This window comes from Strix aluco, chromosome 5, assembly GCF_031877795.1.
Source record: "Strix aluco isolate bStrAlu1 chromosome 5, bStrAlu1.hap1, whole genome shotgun sequence".
In the NCBI taxonomy this organism is placed as follows: Eukaryota; Metazoa; Chordata; class Aves; order Strigiformes; family Strigidae; genus Strix; species Strix aluco.
In genome coordinates, this window is record NC_133935.1 from 17882683 (window position 1) to 17909743 (window position 27061).

The following is a 27061-nucleotide window of genomic DNA, read 5'->3' on the forward strand; positions in this document are numbered from 1 at the left end:
ATTATCACCAACTAGACGCAACTCCACTTGATCACTATCCTTTCGCCAGGCAGACCACTGCCCATGCTTGCCTATAAAGTTTGGAACCAAAGCTGTTTGGCCAGTCACTCCCAGAGTTTGCAGTCTTCATATCCCTCCTGCTCTTTCTTGGCTGCAATAAGCAATCTGCCTTTAGTGGAGAGATGTTCAGTGAGAAGTTTCAGGTTCTCAGCAGACGGCCAGTGGGCTCATTGTACTGTCAGAGTTGAGCAACAATTTATATTTTTCACTCAACTTTCCAGAATAAGTCTTTATTCTTTAAAAAGATGAACATTTTTTTTTGCAAGCTTTTCCTTCCAACAAGGCTAGGAGAACCACAAAAAAAACCCCCAACAGATTACATTTCCCATGCGTTATTAGCAGTGCTCTCACTTGGTGAACTCAAGTTGGTTTTGGTTCAGTGCTCTGATTTCTTGGGTATGGTAGCATTTCAGTAAATTCTGACTTCAGGCTCATAATGCAGTCTTGCTTGAAATTGCACCTTCTGGATGCCAAGACCATCTTCTATTAATCTCTTGTGGAGTTTGGGAAGGTTGCAGCAAGGCCAGGCCACTGCAAACAGTGCAGTGAGTCCATCCTCTTTAAAGCAGAAAGGGAAAGAAGGACAAATTTGCAAAATCACTCATTCGTTACTTTGAACAAGAGATACATAAGCCAAAAGCTTCTTTTCATCTTTTGCCTTGCAAGAACTTTGGAGTTAAGAAAGCATTTCTCCCCGGTGGATCTCAAAGCTTAGAGAAGAGATGTCAGTAGTATCTAGGCTGGTTATCTCTCAAATAGGAAAAGAGCTGCTTTGTTTTCTTTTTCAGGAATCACAAGACTGACATTTAAAAGAAGCCACAGTGCACAATTAGTCAAGCACTTGACTATCAGGATATGCCAAAACTGAGGCTTTGCACTTGACCTCCACTCCACATTCCTCACCTCTGGGAATCAGCATTACGATGCTATTTACATAATCACAGAATTTCCCTAATACAACTGTATGCTTTACCCCATGCACCATCAAGTTGTATCTACATCAGGGAAGTAAAGGTCATGTCAAACACGTTCCTAGATTCACCAATAATAGAGGGAGAAAAAAAAAAAATCTGAATTTTGGAGGATGGAGAAAATTAATTCTCACTATCTCATTTTTATTTAAAAAAACCCCCACAGTGAAAACAAACAAAACAAATAAACCCTTAAATTATAGCCAGTAAAACACTTATCACAGAAAAACACTTACTTATCTAATTTCTGGTGACACTGAAAATTGAGTCAAAGTTATTTAGTGGATATTTTGTATCCGTCTCAAGGACTATTACAAAAGTAATGCATATGCAGGTTGCTTTCTCTCTGCACAAAATATTACTAAAATGTAATCTGACAAGCAGATTTTTCCTAATGCTACTAGCTTACAGTAAAAAAAACCCAAAAAACTCAGTTCTCATTGAGTCCATAAGCAAGGAATGACAAGGAGGGATGGGGAGGCATTTCAGCAGTGCTGCTGCTTAATGTCAAACCCTGGTGTCAAGTGGGAAAGGCAGCATGATTCAAATCGAGGAAGAAAGGGGTAAGAACACATGCACACAGAAGCAGAAGGGAGGGGAAAAGCAGCCTAATCAAAACTAACAGCAGGATTTCTGCTCACACTTCAAACTGAGAGCAGATAAAGCCCTTCATTTTCGGTTCTTGAAAGCAAACCCCAGGAGTCCATGTGGAGAAATGCTCTGCAAAGAACTGACAATCCTTTGAATTCAGTAATTTTCAGAAGTACCACCCTCCTTCCACCTCCCTGAACATTACTCCCTATTCTCAGTCATTTATTCACTAGTATTACTATTACACACTTACTGACCTTTTCTTTCATATGACAAACCCAAGATTCACTTTTGGAGCCTGAAGGTTCAATTACCCGTCCTCATTTTAGATGACTTCCTATCCTCTCTCTCCTCTCCACTTGAAGCTGTCCATTGTTTGAACCACATCTCTTGAGAAGTCTAGGTATTCAGCATCTTTTCTTCTTTTTGTTAAAAGGTATGCATACCTCCTGGCTTCACGTTGTTTATTCTAGTCTGAAGATCATTCCCCCCCACACACACCCCCACCGCTTTTTTCCCTGAGACACATTTTACTAATTTAGGGTCAGCATCACAGAAGCCATTTGGGAACCTAGACAATACAGACAGGCATCCAGTGAGACAGAGGAACCTCCAACAAGTCTGGACAACCCCTTGAAAGTCAGCAAGAAACTTGAACTTGACTTGTTTGGGCACTCTGGTGCATTGCAACAGTTGCAGCACATACCTTTTGGTACCTGAATATCACCAGGGCCAGACTCACAGCAACCAACATCATACAGAAAACAGTAATTGGGGTGTAAAACCTCAGAGCATGCCAGCACTAAGTCAAGATTCTCAAAACTTGTAGCAGAGTATTTCACCATTGCAAAGACACAACCAGAAGAGAAAAGGTACGGGCCAGATTTACAAAAGCTTGCTGCCACACTTCAGCATTGACAGGCCCTGTGCAAGCAACTTCTGCCAATGTAGCTAGCCTTTGCCAATTGCGTTCTTGAGTGTCTTAAAAAGATGTACCAGCATCCTTGTCAAAAAAGTTCCCAAATATCTCAAGTAGGACTACAAAGGCATGCCCTGTAACTCCACTCAGTTTCAACACAGCATTAAAGCTTCAGCTTCTAAGTGCTAAAAAACTCTCAGTGCTTTAACAACATATCCATCATATGGGAGGGAGGAAATCTCACCAGACTTCAATATGATGCTGGGATTTGAAAAAGAGAGTAGCAAGAGTAGCTTCTGCAAGATGTATTACTTTCTGCTGGTATTTTTGCAGAAGATGAGGATTAGTTTCATGCTGTCTTGCAGCATGATCAAGGGCAATGTAAGGATAATAATTAACTGAATTCTATTGCTAGCTGTCACAAGTGATAAATACAACGCATAATTAAACAAGTGGCACCTAGACTGCCTGGAGGAAACAATTATTTAGTGCTTTCATTAGGACAGACTCATTTCTCTCACATTTTTTCATTACATTCTCACATTTCACAAATCCGCTGAAAATCAACAGCTTTATATTAGCTCCTGTGGCTGCAGCTGCCCAGGAGCTGCCACTGGGAACAGACCCAACATGTATTGCTGGACGAGTGCCCACCTTGTGAGTACAGAAGAATCTGCATCTCCAGAAGAACGCAGGTGAAAACTTGGACCAGGTTCTCCAGGCCCAGCAGCTCGAAGACCTCCCGCAGCGGGTAGTCAGAAAGCGGCAGCTCATTGGGCCCAGGCCTCTGGCAAATGATGGGCTCGTAAACCCCATAAAACTTCAGTGACCTCCCCGGGGGTGGTAGGGGCACCTCGTAGAGGATGTTGTGGATGTAGCTCTCCAGGGGCAGAGGTGGCGGCTGCTGGGAGGTCACTGCTTTATAGAGCTGGATCAGGAACTTCTTGCAGGCTTGCATGAAGGGCAGAGGGGTGATGAGGCATATGCATTTGGAGACATACAGTGTGTCTCTGCTGATGTCGTAGGAGTTGTACCGCTGGAGCTTGGCGAGGGAAGTGGCGTCACCCTCATCAATGCTGCTGGCCAGGGAGTCCATGCTGCACGAGGAGGAGGCACAGACGCTGCTGTATTGCTCTGCATTGTGCATCTGGTAGAGTGTCTGCATGGCTGTGCAGATCTGCTTGCTCGTGACCTCCTCGTAGAACGTGAGCACAAACCCGTATGTACGGGAGCCATCTTCTCTGGTGATGATGAACGAATGGAGCTGCGGATCTCTGTTATCTGCCTGTGTCCTGAAAGACAGCCCTTTGGGCATACACAGCTAGGAAAAGAGAAAAGAAATAGATAGAGTTATCTAAGCTATAATTTTATTTTGTTACTTTTGCTTTCATGGCACATTCTTTTTAGCCACCGCATCATAACAAGCCATTTATCATTAAACATAATCCCTCTGAAAAGTAGCCCAAGAACAAACAGCCTAAAACTGATGCTACTTAAAAGAAAAGGTAGACAGAAAGGGAAACACCCTCCAAAACAACCTCCCTATTAAGTCATTACGACTCATTTTCATTACTTTGAGATTATTTTCACTACTGTCTTTGTCTCATTTACTTAAGCATCATATAAAAACAACCAGTTTTGTTCTCATTTTAGAGTATTGTGGGCACAATATATGTGAATCAGAGAGCCAATGAAGCATCTTATACCACTGAATTCAAATTACACAGACTCTTGAAATTCTTTATCTTCCCTAATTTTCTTAAAAGAAAAATACCCCAATTGACTGACAGCTATTACATTTACTTTCTTCCTTAAGTGCTACAAAATAGCTTAGAATGGAAGAAGGCGGCAGGAGGGACAGGATGGGGAGGGGAGGTAAACACCCAAAATGTATGAAAACCTCGTTTTTTGATGCACCACTCAGCAGAATCTTTTGCAGTGAGTCTACTACACCGGGTGTTTCCAGGCATTCCTCAGGAATTCTATCAGCCATCTAATACAAAATAACAAACATCCAGCAAAACTTGTTTGAATGTGTGTCAGCATGAAACTCCTTATGTTCTAGCTAAATCAGTATGTTTATAAACTAAGAACTAAAGCTTCCTTTGTACCTTCCCTCTGAAGAAATAAAAGGAAAGAAGAGAGGGAGAGCCTTCAAAGTGCTCTTCCTGTTCCAAAAGGCAACACTAGAAGCCAACTTTCCCAAGGGATGTGAACCTACACACGACTGAGTGCATCCCCTAATGTCTCACCTTGACCAGAAGTAAATTCTTCTGATGGTGGAAGAGGTCAAGAGAAATAATTACAGGTTTTCAGGTACATCCTACCCTGAATTTCACCACTGCACCTTGCAGAGACCATCTGACAACCTGATAAAGCTGGTTAAGGCTTCTCCAATAAGGAAGTAATAAAAAAATCCTAGTTTCACATTTTATTTAAATTTATTCTGCACAATAAATATCTCTTAACCTCATTTTTGACAGGTTTGCTTAATAAAAATTTATTTCCAGAATGTGGACATTCAATGGTGGCTACAGCCTTATCAAATCCAATCAGGCTGAAATCATAGGTTTTTAATGTCAACACTATCAAAGACTATATTTTATTCACTTGACAGAAAAATACCTGGATAAGCAAATTATATGTACTGGTACAATCAAGAATGGATAAGCATCAGGGAAATTCAGACCAGCTGAGACAGCTTCAGAAGGCTGTTTTAAATAAATTTCCTCCATGTCTTAATTATTATTCCCTTGTCCTTTATATGCTGAGTATACACTCACAAAGGGACACCCATCTATTAAGTTTCAGCCACAGCCTGGCATATGCAGAATATCAACATTTTAAGACCCTGGCTGCAAACCCTGGCCCAGAGACTGCTGCTGTTGTTAGACCTACAAGAGAACACAGGGAAAGGCAGAGAAAGAAAGAAGACGGGAAAGCACCGATGCAGGGAAGAGCGACCAAGAGTCACTTAAGAAGTTAAGATCAAAGGGAACGGCCTGTGCTCATTTTCCAGCAATACAGAAAGCTTCAAATTTGCAGTTAATGCATGAAAACTTTCATCTTGGTGCCTTGGACATCAATCACTTCCCATCTCATCTGTGTTTGCCACATGCACCACAGGAGAGTGTTGGGGAAGGGCAGCTTGGGATGTGCTAAGGGGGTTGGAAAGCTTTGCCTGCTGGTGAAGCTGGCTGGCTAACAGTAAGAAGGCAGTAAGTCACCTTTATCGCATCTTTGTATAAACACAGAAAACTATCTAAGATTACCGATCAAAAGACAGGATTTTGGTTTTCAGAGCACTTTACTATTTATATTTAAACATATCCATCAACAGAAAAATATGGAATTAAATCATACTTGCAATAAGGCTTATAATCAACATGGTTTGTAAAAACAAAAGGAAGCTGCATAGAGACAGGCAAAAAGGTATCAGCTAATCCATACCCCAGCTCTAGAAGTGATGAGTAGGAGGTACACTATTCCTAGACATGGAGGCAGGACACACACACACACTGTAATCCCTCCCTCCTTCCTCCTCCCAGCCATAATCAGTTACAGATATTTCTGAACCAAAGGTCCCCTCCGGGCCACTGCCCATTAGCACTGGTTCATCTCTTCTCCAATAGATCCTCTATTTCACTTTTTAAGTCCCTGTATATTTTTCATGCTCACAACATGCTGTGGCAGCAAACTCCATACCCAAATTGCACTGTGGGTGAGGGGATGGAGAGAAAGATGCTTTAGCTTGTACTAAAGCCTGCTCCTTCGAATTACACTGGGGAACCTTTAATTCTTTTATTTCAGTATATGAGATGTTAAACAGACAATGCTTCCTTAAGACTTCAGAAATACAGGCAAAGATTTATATACCTGAATGAACCAGTGGGCTAAAATGGGAGGTTTATTTCCTAAAAAATTAACTTTCCTCTCTACTGAGAACTTCAGCTTAGTACAACTTAGCTACTTGCAGAATGGCCACAGAAGATAATATGGGACGTTGGGCAGGGATAATCACAAAAAGCAGTGGGGGGAAAGAAATACTTCCCTATTATAAAGAGAACTCTGCACTTTGATATATACTTTGAAAGGGAGAGAAAACATGACTCTGTAGGCAGAGTGATTGCTTGGGACTTCAGGGGTTATTTTTAAAGTGACAGGATGGCTTCAGGAGGCAATTGAAATTCCTTAGGCATCCAGCAAAGCCAGAGTTCTCACAAGTTAACCTTCAAGGATTTATGCATTTTCTTCTCTGAGGAAAATTGCTTCTGGAAGCTCACATAAAGCAAACACATAGGCAGAACTAATACAGCAAGGCAAGATCAGAAAGGCCAATAATTGCCTCAAGGGATTCTGTGGAGGTGGATTTTACTTTAAATAATGTTTCAGATCAAAACAATAAAGAAGTTTTCCAGAAGATTATTTAAAAGACCATTAAATACTGCTGCTGTTAGTAAATGTTTTTTTTTTTTTCTCCAAGACACATTGCAAATGAAAGATGTGTTCTTCAGCTATATGATTTCAGCGGAATGCAGTTCAGTTCAATCATTTTATTTTAATAGGTCTCTTGCTGGTTTTAGTATTCCATTTTTGTCCGATAATATGATCACACTTCATGAATACTAGACATTTTCAACTGTAATGTGAGAGACAAATAATGCAGCAATTCCAGCTATTACCTCTTGCTGCCATATTCCTACTGCACACCCCCCATCACTTCTCCTCTGAACACCCCCAATTCAAAGGTAGAACTAAATGGCATAAGTAGCCTTGGTAGCTGAGTTATTATCATCTTAATTGTGCTGATGAAGCATCATTCCGAGTCCTTCATGCCTTCTGTATAAGCACAGTGATGTGGAGGCCTGCCCAAACACCGCACCACCTCCATCAGTGTACATTTGGAAGCAGAGGACAGGCATGCCCAGCTGTCAGTGGGCAGAGGGAGTGATCAGGCTCATCTCTGCCTTCCTATGGACGTGCAGTACCACAGTATCAGCTATCACTGCTACTTCCAGCCGGTGTGTTTTCATGTTAAATATCTGGCACAATGCTAAAAACTAAAATTCAGTGGAAACTGAGATGAACTTCAGATTTCTACTTCTTCACGATTGCAGAGAAGTTCCAAATGCAGTTTTGCATTTGCAAAAGCCACTTTATTGTGGGTTTTATGTGTTTCCCATCTCTCCATCTCTTGGGTGAGGGCCAGGAGGTTCTCTTGACTTCATACCTGAACCATACAGTAAGGTTGGTTCTATTCTGAAGTAGCTAGTATGTAGTCCTACCCTCCTCAAATGCAAAGCACATCCAAACTAGACTGGGGGGAAGGGGTTCCCTAATTTTCCAGTTTTGAGTTAGACGTGATACATTTTTCTGAAAACAGATGGAAGCTGTAATATTGTTCAATGTTATTATTACATCAACTGGTTACTTTTAAGTTATAAAACGAATAGCCTTTTCTGTACTGGGAAGCTCAAATACCAGTAATCTTGTTGTCTTTGTCAGGACATGTTCTTAACAAGTGCTTTGGTGATTTTGGAAACATCCTTTGAATAGCAACTCTTTGGGAAAATTTCCAGTGGATCATCAGTCTTCCAGTTGTCACTTCCCCCACTCCAGAAACTGCTTTCTTCTCCCTCCCCTGTTCATGGGACTTAGCCACACAGACATTCACATCAAATTTAGCTAAGAGGAAAGAGATGTACAGAAGATGCATTGGTGCAGGTGCCATTAAAAGTGACTACCCACAAAAGCTTTGGTTTAGGTAAGTTCCAGCTTCTGTAAAGATTCCTCTTTCCCTTGCTATATGTAGCACCAAGGTTTTTTGTACTCAAAAATTTCACATGGATATTAGTATCTTAAAAATTCCTTGGTTTGCCTCCTTCCCACCTGTGGATATGTATCCTGGGTGACTACACCCAGTCACTGAGATGATGGTTAGACTTGTTTCATCATGTAGTAGACTTAACTAGAACTAATGAGGGAAATGTGGCATTTTACTTTTGTTGTGCCTGAAAGTATTTGGTATTTTCACAACACTACCTCTTCCTCTACAGCTTTTCAACCTGCATGCCTAGCAGTTACTCTTAGTCCCAGCAGAAGCACCTTGTTCATCACATCACAAGGGCTGGTTGTTAAAAACCCAGGAACCACTTGAGAGTTGAAGTTGTCAGGAAACAGCCTGAGAAGAGAGTTTCTCTACCTACCATGTTGACGGCATCTTGGTCAAAGGGGTTCCACTCAATGTTCTGAGGATAATGGGCCAAGACTTTGGACTTGAAGGTTCTTCTTAAGGGACTCTGGTCGAAATTCTCTCCTGCAACAAATGAAGAAATAATGACTTGTCTCAGCAGTGAGACTTCAGAGAGCTGGCCTGGGCAGCTTGCTTTCACTTTTTTTTTGGTGAAATCTGAAGGGAATTTTCATTCTTAACAGATGTACTATTTTTAAAAGAGAAACCAAAAAGATGCACATTCAGACTGATCTTACTCTTCTTCCCACAAAATCTTACTACAGTTGCAACACAGCTTCCAGCTTAGTATTTATGGCATCGAAATTTATTAAGAGAAAAATTACTGCTGGAGTTTTATGGAAAAAGACCCTGCAAACAACTGAATTCTCCACCTTCTCCTATAGCTAGAATATCTAGAGATGGCTTTACTTAGACACTGAAAGAGCACGTTCCTTCAATTTTGTTAGAAACTGTCTTATGGTCAATAAAAAAGTATGAGCACCTTTCAGCTATTATTAATTGTTCAGTGATTCATTATAGATATTTTTATATCACAAGTCCTGTATGAAGGTTAAACATTTATTTTTTCTACATCAAATTTCAAGGACAGACTTTTTCCACACAAAGAATCCAGCAAGTGCAAAGAGGAAGACTGAAATAAGACTTCAAGCAGAAATGCATCCAGTTATCAGCATACAAATAGTGTATTTCACAGTGATATTGTTAATGGAGTTTCCATCACTGGATAGCTTACAGTATGCAACACAGTAATTGTATTACCATCTACTACACTTTTCTCAGTTATCAGGTTACTAATTTCAGGCTTTTTGCTTTAAAGACTACAGGTGGGTCTTTCCTGTTCAGTTCCTTTCTCACCTGAGATATGAATGGAATGAAAGCCTTAAGTTCACAATGTGAAATGTTTTTCACCAAACCTTACTTTGCACTCACAGGCTCCTTTTGGGACATCTTAGTGTTACCTAGATACTTTTAAAAATATGTTACTGAAATAGAATTGGATCTCTTTTCTTAAAAAAATAATATTTCTCTTTACACTTAAAGAGACAACCAGCATTTCATTAATGCTTTTAATGAGAGGTTATTTTGGATGAAAAAATAACCACTTGGCAAGCTCTAAGGGCAATCCACTGTTCCTGCAGAAAAGTTGAACTACAAGTCACTAACCTCACTAACCCTTCTCTGAAGGCAACATGGACTGGAGCATAATTTGTGCTTGCTGAGTTACATATGACAACTCAACCTTCGCACAGCTAGCGGCCTCTGAGTGATGTTGCAAAATTCACAGTTCAGCAGTTACCTGAAGGTTTCTGAGGCCACAGCCATGTGGCACGTGCCCTTTGCTCCTTGCGAAGCACAGTCTGAAAGCTCAGAGTGAATTAATCCAAGGCAATTTCTGTACAAACTGATATTTGAAAGCAGAGCTGCTCGGTCTTTGCCTGGCAGAGCTTGGGATCTGCAGATAATTGCAGGGAACACAAGATGACGGAGAAAAACACAGCGGCATTTCACAAGGTAAAAATTATCCAGGCAAAGTTTTAGGAGGGTTGAAAACCATTTGTTGTGTGAAACCCTTAATACATCTTCACTGTGGAGGAGGGCAGAGCCTGCACTGCCTCTCAGGGGCTGCAGTGCCAGGGGCATCCCAGTGGCACCTGCACAACAGAGGCAGTGGGGGAAGAGGAGGTGAAGGTCAGGCATTTCTGGCTGGTGTTGCAGCCACCCGCTTGGTGGGGAAGGGGAAGCAGAGGCTTACGGCATAGCTCCCCTCCACGAGGATGTGTGCAGGCAAGTGGAAATTCCTCGAGATGCACGAGTCAGCTGTGGGACTGAAGCTCGCCCGGCTGTAAGAGCCGCTGCACTGAGTGGGCTCAGGAGTCAGGTACAGGAGAGCCAACTAGCTCTTCCAACAGCGCTCGCTTTCAAATACACTCAGAGAAAGGGGTTAAAATCTTTTCCTTCCCAAGACAACTCCAAGATTTTAAAGATATGGGTATTGTTATACAATGGCTTATTTTAGCACAGGATTTAGACACATTGCAGCTTTTTTTCTTCCTAGCACTATGTCTGTCTCTCCCTTGATTTTGCTGGGTAACCCTGGGGGAGAAAAGCAAATAAGCTTCCACAAGGATGTTTGGGAGGAAAAAAAGTGCGAGATGATGCAATGCTGCAGCCATATTTCCTGGGGCAGGAATAAATGGAAATGGTAACATGTGAGGAGCTCTGGCAGGGGAATCCAACCTGCTTCTGGAATTGCTCAAGGCAAACCAGAAATCCAGCAAAAGTGTATGTATCATAGAAATAAAGAAAACTGAAGGCCTCAGCTAAACTGTATCAAATTAAAAGACATGTCGGGGTTTAGCTGATTAGCTCATCACATCTGCCAAGTTGGATCAGACTTGCCACTAGCTGCTATGGCAATCCAGAGCACAAGCCCTGTGAAGATCCTCTCCATGCTCGGTTACAAAGCTCAGACTGAAGTTCACAAAACCAGAGACCATTACTCTACTACAGAACATGGCAGTAGAATAACCTCTTATTTTGGTCCAGAAGTTCTTTGCAGAGGCATTAGAGATAAAGATATAGTGTCATTCACCAATTCTTGAAGTTTCACAAAATAAAAATCTCAACAAGCAAAGCCAGCAAAAATTTTCTCTCCAGGTATGCACTTAAACATACTTGGCAACATTTTTAATTCATAGTATCAAACAGTAATTAATGTGCTTGTATACTCAAATAAATATGCATGAGGTTGTTTCCTAATTAGATCTCCAATCTTTCTCACATCTGACAGAGTTTACCTTACAACTGAATTAACAGAAAGGCAGATACTTGATGCTAAATTTGTTTGGTTGCTTCCACTAAAAGTTCAAAGAGCATCTGGATGACTTCATTAAGTTCTCCACTGCTAAGAGCAAGTCATTGCTGGAGTCCAAATTTCTTTAAAGGTTTTCTTTTTCATGACAAAAAAAATGCTACTGTAACCTGATGCTAACTGGGTAATTTGTCCGGTTCAGAGGCACTCATCACCTCTACAGTTCAGTGGTTGAGCCCTACACAGGATCTTTGGGGGCCAGTTTTCCCCTCTACATTGTATAGGTGTTGTAAAAACACCTTTTGCTTGAAAAATAGCCCACAGTGATGACAGTCAACAACTAAATTGATTAATCATCTGGTATTAGCACATAACTGTAAATGGGACTCCAGTAGCCATGCACATTAATTACTGCATTTACTGTTTCTAATGACTGTGTTCACTTATAGGCACAAAAGAAATCGGTGCAAGCTTTGCCCTGTGTGCTGGGCATGCTCGGGAGAGCCCCAATTCCTACACACCTAAGACATGTGGCATCTCAGGGAATGTGGCTCTGTGTTGCTTATATTGTGTGGAACAGCAAACCACCCAACTTTCACCTAAATAACTTCCACATGCACCCAGAAGCCTAAGCTTGTGGTGGAGCAGAGAGGGCAGCTGCTGCACGGTGCTAGGTGCTGTCCTGCCTTTAACCTGTCCTCTGGTGTTAAAGCAGCACTAGCAGACTCTGGAAGCATGTCAGACTGCTCAGAGAGATTTGGGAAGCAGTCCTGGAAGATTTCTCCATGGGAAAATATCCTCCTTTCCTAGTTTGGTGGCTCAATTACTAACCTCACCAAATAAAGTTGTACTTATTTCCAAGATAGTCCAAAAACTACATCACTGGCAATGTAGGAGTTAGGAAGGTCTTGATTTTTTGCTGTTCTTGTTTTTGAATATCCTTCATCTCATTTTCCTATAACCATGCCCCCCAAATCTTGACAGGCAATAATACTCTGGCAGCATCTGAAACCAGTGGAGAAGAACAAGGCATGTTTGCCAATAAACCACTGTAATCATGAAAAACTGAGGGTTTCAATCAATTTTTGGAAATGACCATAATTTGTATGCTGCTGCAAATACTCATGCAGTTGTTTAGACAACAGACACATCTAAAAAGTTTTGTTTATGAAGCACAAGCATTGCTTTAAGAAATCCAGCTTCCCAAAACCAGCAGTAACAATCTCCTAGTAGGCTGACAACATGGATTTATTTTATCCAGAAAAGTAAATGGCACAAATAACTTACCTTTGCAGAGTGTCTGCAGGGTTTGCATTTTACTACTCCAGTAGTTTTTTAAAAATATAAATTAAAGGTAAAACACACACACAGAAAATGCAATTATCTCAATCAGTGATCATGAGACAAAAGAGAAGAGACAAAAAACCACACTGGAGTGAATCAATCAGTCAATTAGCTGGAAAGGACACGACATCACACTCTCCATACAAAGCTGCCTCCCTGGAAGCCAGGCAGGGTAAACTTTTAGAGAAGATATATAATTTAGAAAGAAACAGTACAAGGATATGACAGAAAGCAGTCTGCATGTCAGGGTGAAATGTCATCATTTGGCCAAACTAGCAGGAAACACCTCGACTCTCACCAAAATGAGATGAGAGACATGGACCGTGACAGCCAGCTCCACACTGACAAGCAGCTGGAAGAGAACCACAGGGAGAAAAACCTTCTTGGCAAACATGAGGGAAGGGATCCGAACTAAAGGGTACCTGATATTATCAGCTCTCAGCCTTGGTAGTTCTGAACTGCTGAGTCACATGTAGCAAATAAAATTTATTTAGCTGTTATTCTAGGCAAACTGAATTTTCATTAAATCTACTATGTGCTTTTAAGTGCTTGCTTGCTAACTTCCCAAACAAGATTAGCAAGGCACATTAAAAATGAAGCAAGTATCAAATGCAAATGTAATCCATATACTAAAATATTAATGGCCAGATAACAGTACTATGAATACAGACAGAAACATTGTATTTGATGTATGATACCCATTCATGCAAACAGTATCTCTCATAGTGTAAACTGCCTCTCAGAAGCAAATTAAAAATTTAGTTTTGAATGGAATCCTTTTGCTTTCAGGATATTGAAAAAATAATCATTCAAGTACTTTTCAAAATAGTTTAAAATGTGTCAGACCCAAGTTCCATTTCAATTGGATACTATATCCTATGTAATGGCACTTGTAAACAACTTGTACCTTCCCTTTAAGGCACTAATTTTTAAAGGGACATTTAGTTTCAAATTAAAAGCAGATGGTGAAGTGATGGATGCTAGATCAAGAAAAAATGTGCTAATTTAATTTCAAAATGAAAAGTTTTCCCCAAATTAGAAAATAAGCCTGATCTGTGTTTTGGATGAAGGATACAATTGCTAAGGAAGTGTAGCTACAGTTGTGAGGTTGTCAGTCATGATGGCCTTCATATTAGTGATCATATTTAAAAGTTTAGTGATCTTAAGGCTTAAGCAGATTTGTTTTAATTAATTATCACAGCTATAGAGACAAAACAAAATATGAACCAAATAGGCAGAGGCATCCTCCACGCACACTCTGGCCCAGGGAATGCGAGCTATCTGTCGCTCCTTCCAAGCTCTGGAACGCAGACAGGAATGCTTGTGACCACAGAAATAAAAATATCTTTTATTCCTTTAGAGGAACAAACTGGGAGCACAACTATGTACAGTACTGCACCTCATGGTGACAGCCTCTTTGATAGCTATTTCTAATTAAAAGCATTCAGCACATCCAGTTATGTTCTTTCCCTGCAGACTGAACTTTATTAAGCTTATTGGATAACTGGATGACCCTGCACGAGAATCAAGTAATATATAACGTGCAAGTGAGAAAACAACATGGGAAAAGGAATAATAGTGCTTGTCTGGGGAACAACTAAGCTGTTAGTTCTCAGGTTCAGGAACTAGTTAGTTTAAGTAGTGCAGAAACTGGGCTCTGCTGCTTTTCTTCTGTGCCTTACCAGGACACCAAAGTGGCAGTGGTATCTTGTCAGAGTTCAAGGACCTTAACTCAAAGGCATGATTTCTGACCATGTATTCTCATAATCTTGCAGCGGAGGAGGGAAATTATATGAAAGTGAGAACTGGGACAAGGCAGACAAACCAGCTTTCAATCCAAAATTTTAAAATCTGAGTAGTCTGTAAGACAATGGTGGCTTGTGGGGGCAGGGCTGGGGAGGGGGGCAGGGTCTAACCTACCTCTTGCATGTCAATATGTAAAAGAATTGATGTATCATATTTAAACAGGAAGCCAAGTGGGTTGTGTACCCTATCAATACATCTAAATGATTTTGCTTTTTGGGGGAGTGTATGTATCTGTGTGGACTTCACTAATACTACTATTTAAATCTAGACTGCAAAACATGCTTCCTTGAGGTGTCAGGAACCTTTGGGTCTCTGTAGCAGAAATTGGTGAGTTGGACCTTCCAGTACCCTTTGTTCACAGATCTACATAACAAGCCTAGTTGGATTTCTGGATAAGTGTCCTCTCATACAGCCTCACACAAGATATTACTCAGTCTTTAATCAAGCACACAAAGATCTAGCATATCATATATGCACCAATATACCTGACACCACTGGTGACATTTTGTTGGAGAGTGGAAGTATATCTGCCAAGAGAGCTTCAAGAAATAGAACAGAATTTTCCAGATATTGATTTAAATTAGGTAAAAGAACGATGAAGTCCAGGGATCTTGGTTTTGCTTTTGAACTCCGACCCTTAATTTGATTCAAGGGGAGTTGAAAGATGAAAATAAAGAGATAGAGAGGGCCTGGTGATTGTTTTGTCCTTAACCCCTCTTTTACCTGAGGTTTTGTCTGCAGTATCTGAGCTCTTGCCATGGAGATCTGCTTCTAGCCATTTGTACAAGACTACACAACATAACAAACAGAGATAAAAAAAGTAAATATGAACAAAATGAAGAAATATACAAAAGTACTGGGGAAGGGAAAAAAATGTGAGGCAGACGTTAAACATTCCCCCTTGCAAACTCTCTTCCCCCCACTACTGGCAAAGGGTAAATCCACATGATAAATAAAACCCTCCACGACTGAATTATTATAAAGGTGTTGAATGCAATGAGAGACATTGTAGAAATACTTGTCAAAATTAGTAACAAGATTAAATTCTCAGTACTTCAAACAGCATGCTGCCATACAGCTTCCCTGTTATGAAAGATGTCTTTGTTCATATATTGAGCCATTCCAGAGCCTGTGAAACTTAGGGGGAAAACCCACCAGTTCTTTAACTGGTGTTGAACTAAACCCAATAAGTATTCTTCAGTATAATACTGTTAGCTATGTTGTTACACCTTCAATGCTGTACTGCATGCCATTTTTAGGACTTAGTGAAGTTACCCAATAGCTCTACTCATCATTTGTGTCTCATAATAGGGTGGTTTCAGACTAAAATTTGAATAAATAAACTATGTTTAGAACTTGGACGAACAATTTTAATCTCTTCCAGTACCAGCTACCCCAGCAGGCACTTCTAATGGAGAAGCTTCCTGATAGTATGTCTAACTGAGGTTTCTTCCAACTGGTTTGCTCATCTCTTGCAGAAAACCAAAAGTGTTTTCACAGATGCCATGGCATTCCTTTGTCAAAAAAGTCCCATTTGTACGCTACGCAAAGCCATTATGCAATCCTCCTCAAGTTGAAGTGTATTTTTATAAACCTGGAGTGTATATTAAAGCTGCAATATCACTGACCTGCCTGGTCATTCAGTTTCTAGGTGTAAATTCAGAGTATTTCCACCACTACCTCCTACTTGAGCTGTTAATCCAGGCATCAGTTCAGAGGACCCAGATAATTCTGCCAAGGCTGTACTTTCTGGGAAGGCAGCCCTTGGCAGAGGGCACAGGATTTCTTTCAATACAGATTTTCAGATATGAATTTGTATTTTAAGTTAACGTTCTCATTTCTTTAGGAGGCACCTGAAGATAACCCACATTCAAATCCGCAGGATGATGTTTTTCCACTCCAGGTGTCTTAAGCTATTTCATTCTACTTTTGAGCTGTTTGAACTAAAAAGTTGCATAAATGTTTAAATTAAAGGAAACAAAACAAACAATTGTCAGAGCTGGGGACTCCCCTTGCTAATGGCCCATACCCGAACAGCCTTTACAAGCCTCTTTGCCAGGCTGCCCTGGCAGCTCTCCCCAGAAGTCCTTTACAACTTTATCATTCAAAGAAAATTTGGCACCAAGCTTCCACACACTTAGCCACCACCTCTGCAATGGGAAATGTGAAAAGGAAAGACATAACTTGTGAAGGGGTGTGTAGCCAGGTGCACTGGGACAGTTTCTGGTTTTGCTACCCATTTCTGTATTTTGACCATTTATCATCATCAGTCGTATGGCTAAACAGTCACAGAAGTTATGTAAACACTCCTGCACAAGAAGTCAAATGACAGATCACTGAAATACAGAGCTACCAACACTGTTGTACAGCCTAATTCTTTATGCAATCACAACATAATGGAACACAACTATTGCCACAAAGTAATTACACTTAGAAAAGGCTCAGTATTTCAAAAATCCTTTAAAAAAGGAGATGTGTTCACCTAAAGAGTTATTGCACAAGCCTAAACAAAGAGAAGAAGGCTCTAACATGGGTAGTTTGCCATCACTCCTTCCTTCTGACCTTGATTAAAATATGTAACTATCTGCCTACAGAGTAACATTATACAGCACTAACACTGTCAGCTGCTTAAAATAACCCCAAGTCCCAGCTGCCAACAGACCACAGACATCCCACTACACTAGCAAACAAGTATGAATTATACCATCTCTTTTACATAAAATTTCATCATAATCTTGTCAAATCCAGAAAGTCATGTCTTAAATTATGTCAGTTTGGGTGATTTTTTGCAGTAGGGTCGGGGGAGTTTAATAACCAGGTACCCGAGGCACAGTGCTCCTACATGATTATCTTGGAATCTGTCCCCAAAGGCTGGAACTTATTTAGCAGGAAACAGTGGAGCAGGTATAAAACTGGACCTATACTTACATGATATGGAGTTATTTATGTCTCAGGACTTTATTTTCTCTAGAAATCAAGGTTTGTGGAATTCACTCATTCTGTTTGTGCTGCCACACTGCCTTTCCAAGCATGGGCTCCCAATTCATGGCTAGGCAGTATACAGAAAGCGTGCCCCAAAGATCCTTGGTCCATCCTGTTTATATACAGTAAGTAGCATATTTTCTTTTTTATTGCACTTTAATATTCAAATCTACTGTTAATTTTGAATACTTGATATAGAATGAATGTTTTTACTAATAGAGAAAACAATTTGAGCAATAATTAAAAGTTAATTTAAATTTAAGTTTCATACATTATTATTCTTAAATTGCCTGCTAACCTTTTGGTTAGTTACATAGCAAATGAGCAGTGTACATAACCATACGAAACTGAGGGGTTTGAAATTCATCTCAGTTCCCAGAAGAACATTATCGATGGCAGAGTGAAAACTGTTCAGGCAAGAGCAAGACACCAGCTCAGGTCCTTAAATGCCACAGGATGCCAAAGCCCATCTGGCGAGGAGGTCCCTGGCTTTGGAGCAACAGGCACCTGACTGCAGGCTTGGGCTGAAGTGCCAAGGAAGTGAAGGCATTTTAGATGCCATCACATCCTCCGCAAAGTTTGGACAGCTTCCTGCTCATCGCAATGCCTGTTTCTCACTCCCTGTTTCAAGGAGTTCACCTCCATCTGTGGACTGAATGCAGGAGGCAGCATCCAGTCGCGCCTTTTCCACAGGAGCCCTTTCACGCTTGCATTTCCTACTCAAGGGCAGGAGCAAGTTCAAATGTACCTGATTTCTCATTAAAACATGATGCTGCATTCTCAAACTGGTTTTGGAAGCAGGCACTCACAAACATAATTTTCAATTCAAATGAATCTTAAAGTAAGTTTTGTCTACCCCACTGGGACAGAGGTAGTACAAGAGTCTTGTCTCAAGATCTGCTTTATTACACTTGGTATTTCTGGAGATGAGAAAAGGGAAAAAAAAACCAAACAAAAACCAACCCACAAACAACGAGAACTTGTCATCCTAAAAATCCCTGTACTACTACTGTTTAGGTTTGTGTGCAAGGATGCAGGAAAGAAAGGGGAATTTTTCAGTAAATTTTACTTTGGGGCTTTTTTAGTACAAGAACAAGCAGCTTTATTTTTATAATTACAGTGCATTCAGTTACCTTTTAAACCAGGCTTTATTAAGACAGGTTTTTTAAAACCACTCTGCAATGCACATAATATCATGCACCAATATTAGTCTCCCTTGACTCATCAGGATGGCAAGTTTCAGGTGTTTTGTTACTTGAAGTTAGAAGTAGTTTCACCAAATCTGCTTTTATATAACAGCAGGGTGTGAATAAATTCATTGATAACACCTTCTGCCACCCTAATTAAGCTCGGCTTGCAAATCAGTACAAGGAAAGAAAGAAGCTTAATTTGGCCTGGACCATTTTCAGCACTAATCAACTTTGATATAAACAGAGCATGAAGATGCCCGTACCGCAGCTCGAACAGTCAGCTATGCCTGATTTGGGGTTTTGCTTTTTAGTGGCTTTCTTTTTACCCATCTTGCACAAGCCTGAGGCCTTGCTCCCTGGACTTAGCACTGTTATGCTGCGCAATAGATTTCTCTGGTTTAAAGAAAACCCTCATTTTCTGATGTCCCCAAGAGCTGTCCTTTGGTGTGCTGAGCAACAAAGATGATCCAAAGGACTCATGGTTGGTTTTTAATCAGCACTCTCCAGAAGCACAGGCTGTGGTGACCAGAAGGAAGCTAGCCCCAGTTTCTGAAGGTTTTTCTTCTTCAAACAGCACAATCCACAACCCAACAGTGGCACTCAAGCTGGCTACTTAAAACACCCTGAGCAGGGACAGCCTCTTCATGGTCCTCGAAGAGCCAGCACACACCTGCAAGGTTTAGACAACTGGTTTTATCAGTGGGGCAAGAGGTGGATTTAGAGAAGACAGACACAGAATTACCTCCTCACTGTACTGTTACTTTTTTTACATACCCTTTACAAGCAAAGGGTTACAGCAAGGAAATGCTCACTTGTTAGGCTGCAGCTGCTAAACTTTATGAAAACTTAGTTAAATGTGGTTTTGATGGGAAAAGTCTGGCAAATAACTTTGTTTCTTGTAGTCAAGAAAGCTCTTTCATCGGCATGAAGTAGAAACACTCCCTTGTGTAACACAAACTGATTTTGTTTAGGGTTTTTTGAGAAACTGCTGTTCAAGCTGCTGCCAATAAAGAATTGTCCTTATGAGAGTTTCCAAGAGCCAGTCTTTTGGCAGTTTACAAGAACTGAATCCTTTTAGAAGGAAAAAAGACAAAAACTTTCTGCACACCGAAAAGTCACAAGAACCTGCAGGCAAGGCTTGAAGTTACCAGAGCTCCTGGATGGAGAAGGGTGGTGAGCAGGAACAAAGATGTGGGCAGATGAGGATCCACTGCTCACACAGCCATATTGGTCCTTAGAGCTCATACTTCCACCTAAGAGCTACCTGAAAAACCATTTCAATTTGGAGATTACTCTCAGCTTCTTCAACCCAGCTGTGCTACAATAATTGGAGATCAGCATACTGCTGCAAATGCTTCTACTATGGACAAATCTACAACCGAAGGAACAAGACATTTATACAACATGCTGGATGATGCAGTTCTTACTAACTTTTAAAAACCAACAATGGAGTTCTGTCAATTAAAAGTGTTAGAACATTGTTAAGAGGCAAAAAAAATCATCATATTGAAAGAAAGATCAGTTCTTGTAACTATTCAGTTAAAATACCTCTTCTGCCACGAATATCTTTGCAAGAACATGCATGTCTTGGTCAACACCACCTGCATTTAGAAACTGTTTGAAGAACAGGCTGCTGCCAGTGAGTTTACATGAGGGATCATTAAGAAGCTATCAGTGCACAGTAATTGCACATCTAAGCCACATGAAAAATATTCTCTATGCTTAAGTAAACCATGACTAGTTAGATACAGCTTTAGTTGTTTTTCATTGCAACAGAACTCTATATATTTCAGACAAAGCATAAACAACTACATTTATACTTTATCACTGCTGACCATTTTGTGGCCAGTTTCCAAGTCTACTGAAAATACAGAAAGCTGAAACCAGGACTCAATCACCATGTTACAGTAAAGTGTCAGGATTCAAATCCAAAGGCATGGACCAATACTAATTTCTGGATCCAAACTAGAGTCCAGATGGAAAACTCAAAGCACAGCAGCATTTCTACCATGCTTCTAGATTTAGTTCAGATCCCTACAAAGGGGAGCCCAGAAGGGAGTCCTTTGGCTTCCCTTAACGCCTTGGGAAGTATTAGGTGCCAAAGCATCTCTGTAAAAGGTGGATCTCCATTGAGAAGGCCAGAAAAATAATTGTCTCTGAGTTCAGCTCACAAACGCCCCTGCACCTCAGACCTTTTCTTCCCTTGTCCCACTTGTCCCCACAGATGTCTGGAAATGGAGGCGATTCTGCAGGTCTGGTCCTAACCTTCATGCCCCCAAAATACCACTTCTATCAAATTTCCTCTCCAGTGTATTTTGGGGTTGCCTGCTCTCCCAACAACCCAGCCTTAAACCCCAGGATATACCTTCCACTGTCATAAACAAGATCTCTTAAAGAACACAGGTAAAGTCCCACGAAACAATCAAAAGGGGTCAGTGCAAAGGACTCTGTATCCTAGAAGCCTCTCTTTTGCCAAAGCCCAGCAATGAAAACCAGTGCCTTGTCTCCTCTTCCCTCAAATTTCCACTGTCACTACAGTAAAAATCCCTCTCTAGAGCAGTAGATACCTGTGCAAAAACAGTACATGTTTCAGGGATGTTTTTAGACCCTAAAGATAAAATGACTGTGGAGAGTCACAAAAGGGAACAGGGAACTTTTCCTGGCTTGAAACAGTGTTGAAAAGAGCCAGTGAGACTCTGAAAGAGGAGCTGGAGAGACGCACAAAAGGGTAAGAAATTGAAGTCCACTTTCACCCAAAGTGCATATTTTGCCTATTATTTTAGTGCCCTGCTAGTAGAGATGGAAGCAGCAGAGAACGGAGATCTATACAACCTTAAAATTACTTGGCATTTAAGCAAATGTTTCCTCTTTACCACTAATCCACTAATCTTCTAGTGCCTGGATCCCAGGTTGATTGGCACGCTAAAAATACGTAGGTAGAAGGCATGTAATTGCTGCTCTAATTTTTAAATAAGCGTGAGCTGTCACCGACTACAGAGAGGCTACTTCAAAACGAAGGCATTTAGAGCCACCCCAAACAGACACGAGAGCCCTCCTGGCCATTGCACACAACTCCTGTTATTTCTGTATGAGATATGTTATAGTATTTTACACTTTCCTTTCACATAAAGGGGAATTTCATGGAGTTAAATAGAATGCTTCACATAATGGAGCAAGCCACACCATGCTGTTCTGAAGACCTCAGTAACTGTTTGAACATACATCAGAAATGGAGTATTTCATACTGAGCAGATCAAGGCTGGATTAGGCACGAGCCACAGCATAGATGAACACACTTAATACCTACGGTCTCTGTGAGTGTACCAAGGTCTGGCAGGTCTCATAAATACAGGAAAGTGCATGCAAAAGGAAATGGCATTAACAAAATGTATGGGTATAGCAACACAACTCTGAAAATGATGGTGTCGTGGTGTGACAGTGTGGGACAGCTAAATTTGAGCATCCTATTACAGAAAACAAGAGCATAATAATTTTGCATGGAGAAAATTGTTATTTCTTCAAATCAAGAGAGAGTTGTTTATGGTGTGTAAGGATGGGTTTCAATAGCCCCAACTCACATTCCCTATAAAACATAAGCCTACCAACTAAAAAGCATTATTCTATGTAAGACAGAGCACACGTATAATGTGTTCACAACCATATATGTGTGCACACTCCCTCTCTCCCAAAGAGAGGGGACTGGCAGGAATGCTCCATTACAGGTTCAAAAGCTGTCCCCTGCAACTGGGGCTCCTCCCAGCTCCACAAAGTGGCCTGAGCAACAATAGGGACAGTCCTTAAACCTGGAGACCAGCTGGCTCGTAATTCCTCACAGCACTGCAGCAGCGTCAGGAGTTCCTGCATTGCTCCCACGGGATTAGAATTCCCATCTCAAATCAGACAGGATACACACATGCTAGATTAAAGAGACGCAGGCATTTGCATATCTCTTCGGGGTTTGACAGGTTTCTGGTGATTTATTCTGCAACATGCAAATACACCAAGAGCATCCCTGATGGATACCTCCATCAAAGGTTAACAGGTCTCTGTGTTGGATTAAATATTTACATTAAGGAAGCAAATTTTTTTTTGATACTTACATAGGAAGCACACACAAGAGGAAAGACCCAAACTATAAATATTTGTGACAACAAATTATGCAGATCTCAGAAGTTACACAGCTGTTGGCAATAAGCTAAGCAGAGGATAGCTGAGCACAAGTATTACTGGATATTTGCTTAAATAAAGCCTGCAGTTTTATTATCAGGCTAAAAAAAAACCCTTCTTGTAAAGGACTGTAAAATGATTCACTAATATTAGATTACTGCAGACTATAATGAATATTTCAAGGGCTTCCCACATATACAGCAAATCAGTTCAACAGGGCTGGTCTCCGAGTCGTCACAAGAACAGGCAGTGCATGTGGGGAACAGAATTCCCCTTTGAAATCAAAAAGACTATGTATGTACATGAGATTAAAGGAATCTGAGCGCTCACATACATCCTACAGCTGCAAATTCAAGGGTCATGAAAGAATTACAAAACATTCAAACTTCTAGCTAAGCTTATTTATAAGCCAAAACAACAAAGCTTCCAAAATATATTCCTTTTGCCTCTGAAGAAGGCTGCTTGTTAAAGTAGGACTCCACCCCAGGCTTTGAATTCAGCAAGGTTTATTCTCTATTTATACCAATATGACAGCCTGAATACAACTTATTTTAATACAGAAATATGAAAATTCAACTTGAATCTGTATTTTGTGGCATCAGAGTATCAATTTATAAACAGCCTGAGGAACTGTGTGTTTTGGTGGTACTTCTGGTTAACCCCTTCCCAAATTAATCCTTCCCCAAAGAAACATCCTTTTGCCACCTGTCCCAGAGATCTGAACTCTTTGGTGTGTTTATCCAGGTGTCTCCCTCACCTTTTCTGCTCCCTTTCTTATACTGGTGCTTTCCGACAAAGCTGGTTTAGGCTGCAGGTTAGTGCTGAGCCTGTTTCATGCAGGTCAGTAACACTGTCCGCTTTGCTGTGAGGGTGGAGGATGCACTTGTAACAATCCTGCAACAGCAGTATCCCACATCACCTTCCCACCTCTCCATTGCTTCCTCCAAGCCTAAAGAGACAATGGATTTCGATGCAGCCCGCAGGGGTAGATCTTGAGCCACTGACAATGGCAGCAAAACCCAAGCCCTGTATAGGAACAGCTCCTTCTCCAGTTTAGATCAAAGTGCAGTCGCCCTACCCAAATGATAACACACAGACTCACATGACTTCGCAGTAGTCATCCAGGTGGACTCTGACAGAGGTTTGCACTTTCTTAGGCAAACGACAACATTGCTTCATCTCCCTGAACTGTCAGGGCATGTTGAAGAAGCCATGCAATCAACATTGTCTAAAATAACTTATGTTTCCTAAGCCTTTTTAGTTTCTGCTTTGAAAATACATTTAATCACAACCTTGTGTCAACCTGTAGAAGCAAAAGCATTTATTTCAATACATGTTCTGTCCTGACAGAAGGTCAGTTTTTCCCTTTCCCTAATCTTTCTTTTACTTAATATTTTGGAAATTGTACTCTATTGAGAAAGATCGTATCTTATGTGGTTGCAGTTCAGTAAGCAAGCTACAGCAGAAGTGTACTCCAATCACAAAATAGCACAAAGCTTTGCAAAGGTCCACAACAGAAAACTTCTGCAGTGGCTTCTAAGAACAATCTACACCCATAATTAGCAAAAAAGGGGGGAGAAAATTGCATGAGTTCCTCTGCAGCTTTAACTTCAGTGGCTACAATAGAAAAAAGCTGCAATGGATTATTTCTTAACATCAAGCCTGTGTCACCTCAGCCCCAGACAATTCCCAGGTTGTAACTTGGTCATTGCTACTCATCTGCCACCTGGCCTTTGGTCACAGGGCAGGTGCTCCACAAAGCTGAGACCCAGCAGCCACAGCGATGCTTCAAGAACCACAAGCAGCTCCCAGCTTCTCCTCTCACCTCTCCTTATTCCCAGGCCAGCATCCAAGCTTTTGGTTTACCAGCTCAGGCATTTCCAGTGGGGAACCCACACAGGAGAGCTGAGCCAGCTGAAGGATAGCTGGGGGAGGGATGAAGAATAGAGGAGAAAGCACTGCTTTCCACCCTCCAAGCTGGATTTGTCTCTCCATCCAGTTTATCACATGTGTACAAAGACTGTAGGAGGGTGGGAAACAGTAAGTGAGGGAGAGCAGGAGGAAGGAGGACTGCACACGCTGGCACTACTACCCAGAACAAGAGAATACATTCAAGTCCAACAAAACCCACAATGTCTCAAAAACTGAAAAAACAAGCGGCACATCTACAAAATGAACTTACAAGCACCAGCCCATCTGGCCCACAAAGAGTACAGGCAAAGGTAGGCAATACAATAGTAGTGCACTATGGCAAGAAGCATAAATGTGCATGTGTGTCTATTTTTTATATATATACACGATTTTAAGCAGAAGAAAAGCTTTTGACTACAGCTTCTTTTCTGAGCACTATTCAGAAAACAAAACTCCCAAGTCAGATCACGAACTTGGAAATTGCTGCACCTCCAGGCATTTCAGGTCTAAGCTCTCCCTTTCTTCAAACCCCTGGTCTTATGCAAGCTGGACACATACAAAACTTGAAACCCACACATGGTCCTTAAGATGGAGAAAGGAGCTGCACCAGGTCGAATTTTCCTAAAGAGCCCTTCTCCTCGAAGATGAATAATTAATTCCCTGACAACCAGAGCAGCTCTGCACTTCTCACAGGATGCCCTGAGGCAGAAGAGGCAGCAATGCACTGCAGGATACTTCAGCTCCTCCAGGACCAACTCGGGAGTTGCTGCAAGGTAAATCCGAGCTGTGAAAAAGGGGGTTTCCATCAGGGACATCACGCAGACAGGCTCCACAGGATTTCAGCCTTGTTTTCGCTAACTCTTCCTTTACATCCTCAACTCTAGAATATCAAGGTGCCTTTCTGGTCTGTTACGGCAGACCTTTTCCCGTCTTAGAAATGCTACCTGTTTTTCTCTCTCCCATCTTCTTACAATTTCAAAAAGGTCACCAAATGCAAAAATCCCCTTTTAGTAGACAATCATGACATTTGGAGTTTTGTAAGGGGGGGGGGGGGGGAAGGGGGGAATAGGAAGACAAAACCTCACAAAACTAAGAAGTGGTTGGTTTGACATTACATGGACAAGCTCCATCAGAGCGTTAGAAATCAACAAACAGATCTGGAGAGGTGGAGAGGAGGGGAGTCCTGGACATAACAATCAAGCAGGAGAGCACAGGTAAGCAGGTAGGACCTCAGACCACAGCACTAGCCATCACAGGGAGCATCAAATCCCTTCCACATTTGTGGGCAGGGGATCTGGTCAAACATATTGGCAGAGTCTTGCTGCTCTCTCCTGAAACCTGGTTTGTCATCATCAAGGTAGGAGTGAAATTGTTCCAGCATCCCTTTAGCTGCCATCTGTGCTCCCACAGGGAGGGGGCTCAAACTTGTCAAATGCCTTGAATTAAAAAAACAAATTTCTTGAATTAGAAATGGCAAGAGGTGGCAATTTCAGGGTAACGGCCTGAAGCCACTGGTTGTCAGCAGAGCACACTGCGTATGATTAAGCATGAAAAATAATCCCCCAGAATCCAAGTGCAACAACTGCATTGGGGAAAGTAATTTTTGAAGATCCAGAGACTAACAGAGAGACTCTGAAAAAGCAGTAACTTGTTTAGGAAAAAATACCAGTCTTTAAGGATAGAAGATAAAAGGGGGGTTGGGTTACAGCACATCTAATTTCTGTTACTGGCTATCTCTCTTTTAAACAGCTATTTTCAGTCACTTTTATCAAGAAAGAATGAGACATATCATTAGCATGAACATGACAGGTAAGAAGATGACTAGGGAAAAGGAAAAGGAGAAACCTGAGAGGAGGCATGCTCAGCACTGCACAATCCCGTTTGCCCCACAGCGTGGGAGGTGAGAGTGACAAGGGACCAGATCCTGCCCAGCCTTCCCTGTCTGCCCTGACCACCCAGCGTGGGCAGAGCTCCCACACCAGCCAGGTTTCTCTCGCCCAGGACTGCCAAAAATACCCCAAAACACTACCACAAAAAAAAAAAAAAAAAATCATC

At 41.3% G+C, this 27061-nt stretch overlaps 1 protein-coding gene across 5 annotated transcripts in view; it reads right to left on the reverse strand.

Annotated features, from left to right (window-relative positions):
* Positions 1–27061, reverse strand: part of DENND5B (DENN domain containing 5B) — a 117654-nt gene that overhangs the window by 54464 nt on the left and 36129 nt on the right. For 3 of the 5 annotated variants that reach the window (XM_074826233.1, XM_074826234.1, XM_074826231.1), the window contains exons 2-4: positions 15480–15545; positions 8748–8857; positions 3196–3862 (exon numbers count right to left, since the gene is read on the reverse strand). In XM_074826233.1, the coding sequence (XP_074682334.1) occupies positions 3196–3862; positions 8748–8857; positions 15480–15545 (843 nt within the window). The remainder of the gene's footprint in view (positions 1–3195; positions 3863–8747; positions 8858–15479; positions 15546–27061) is intronic. The other 2 variants (XM_074826235.1, XM_074826232.1) reach the window with 1 other exon arrangement.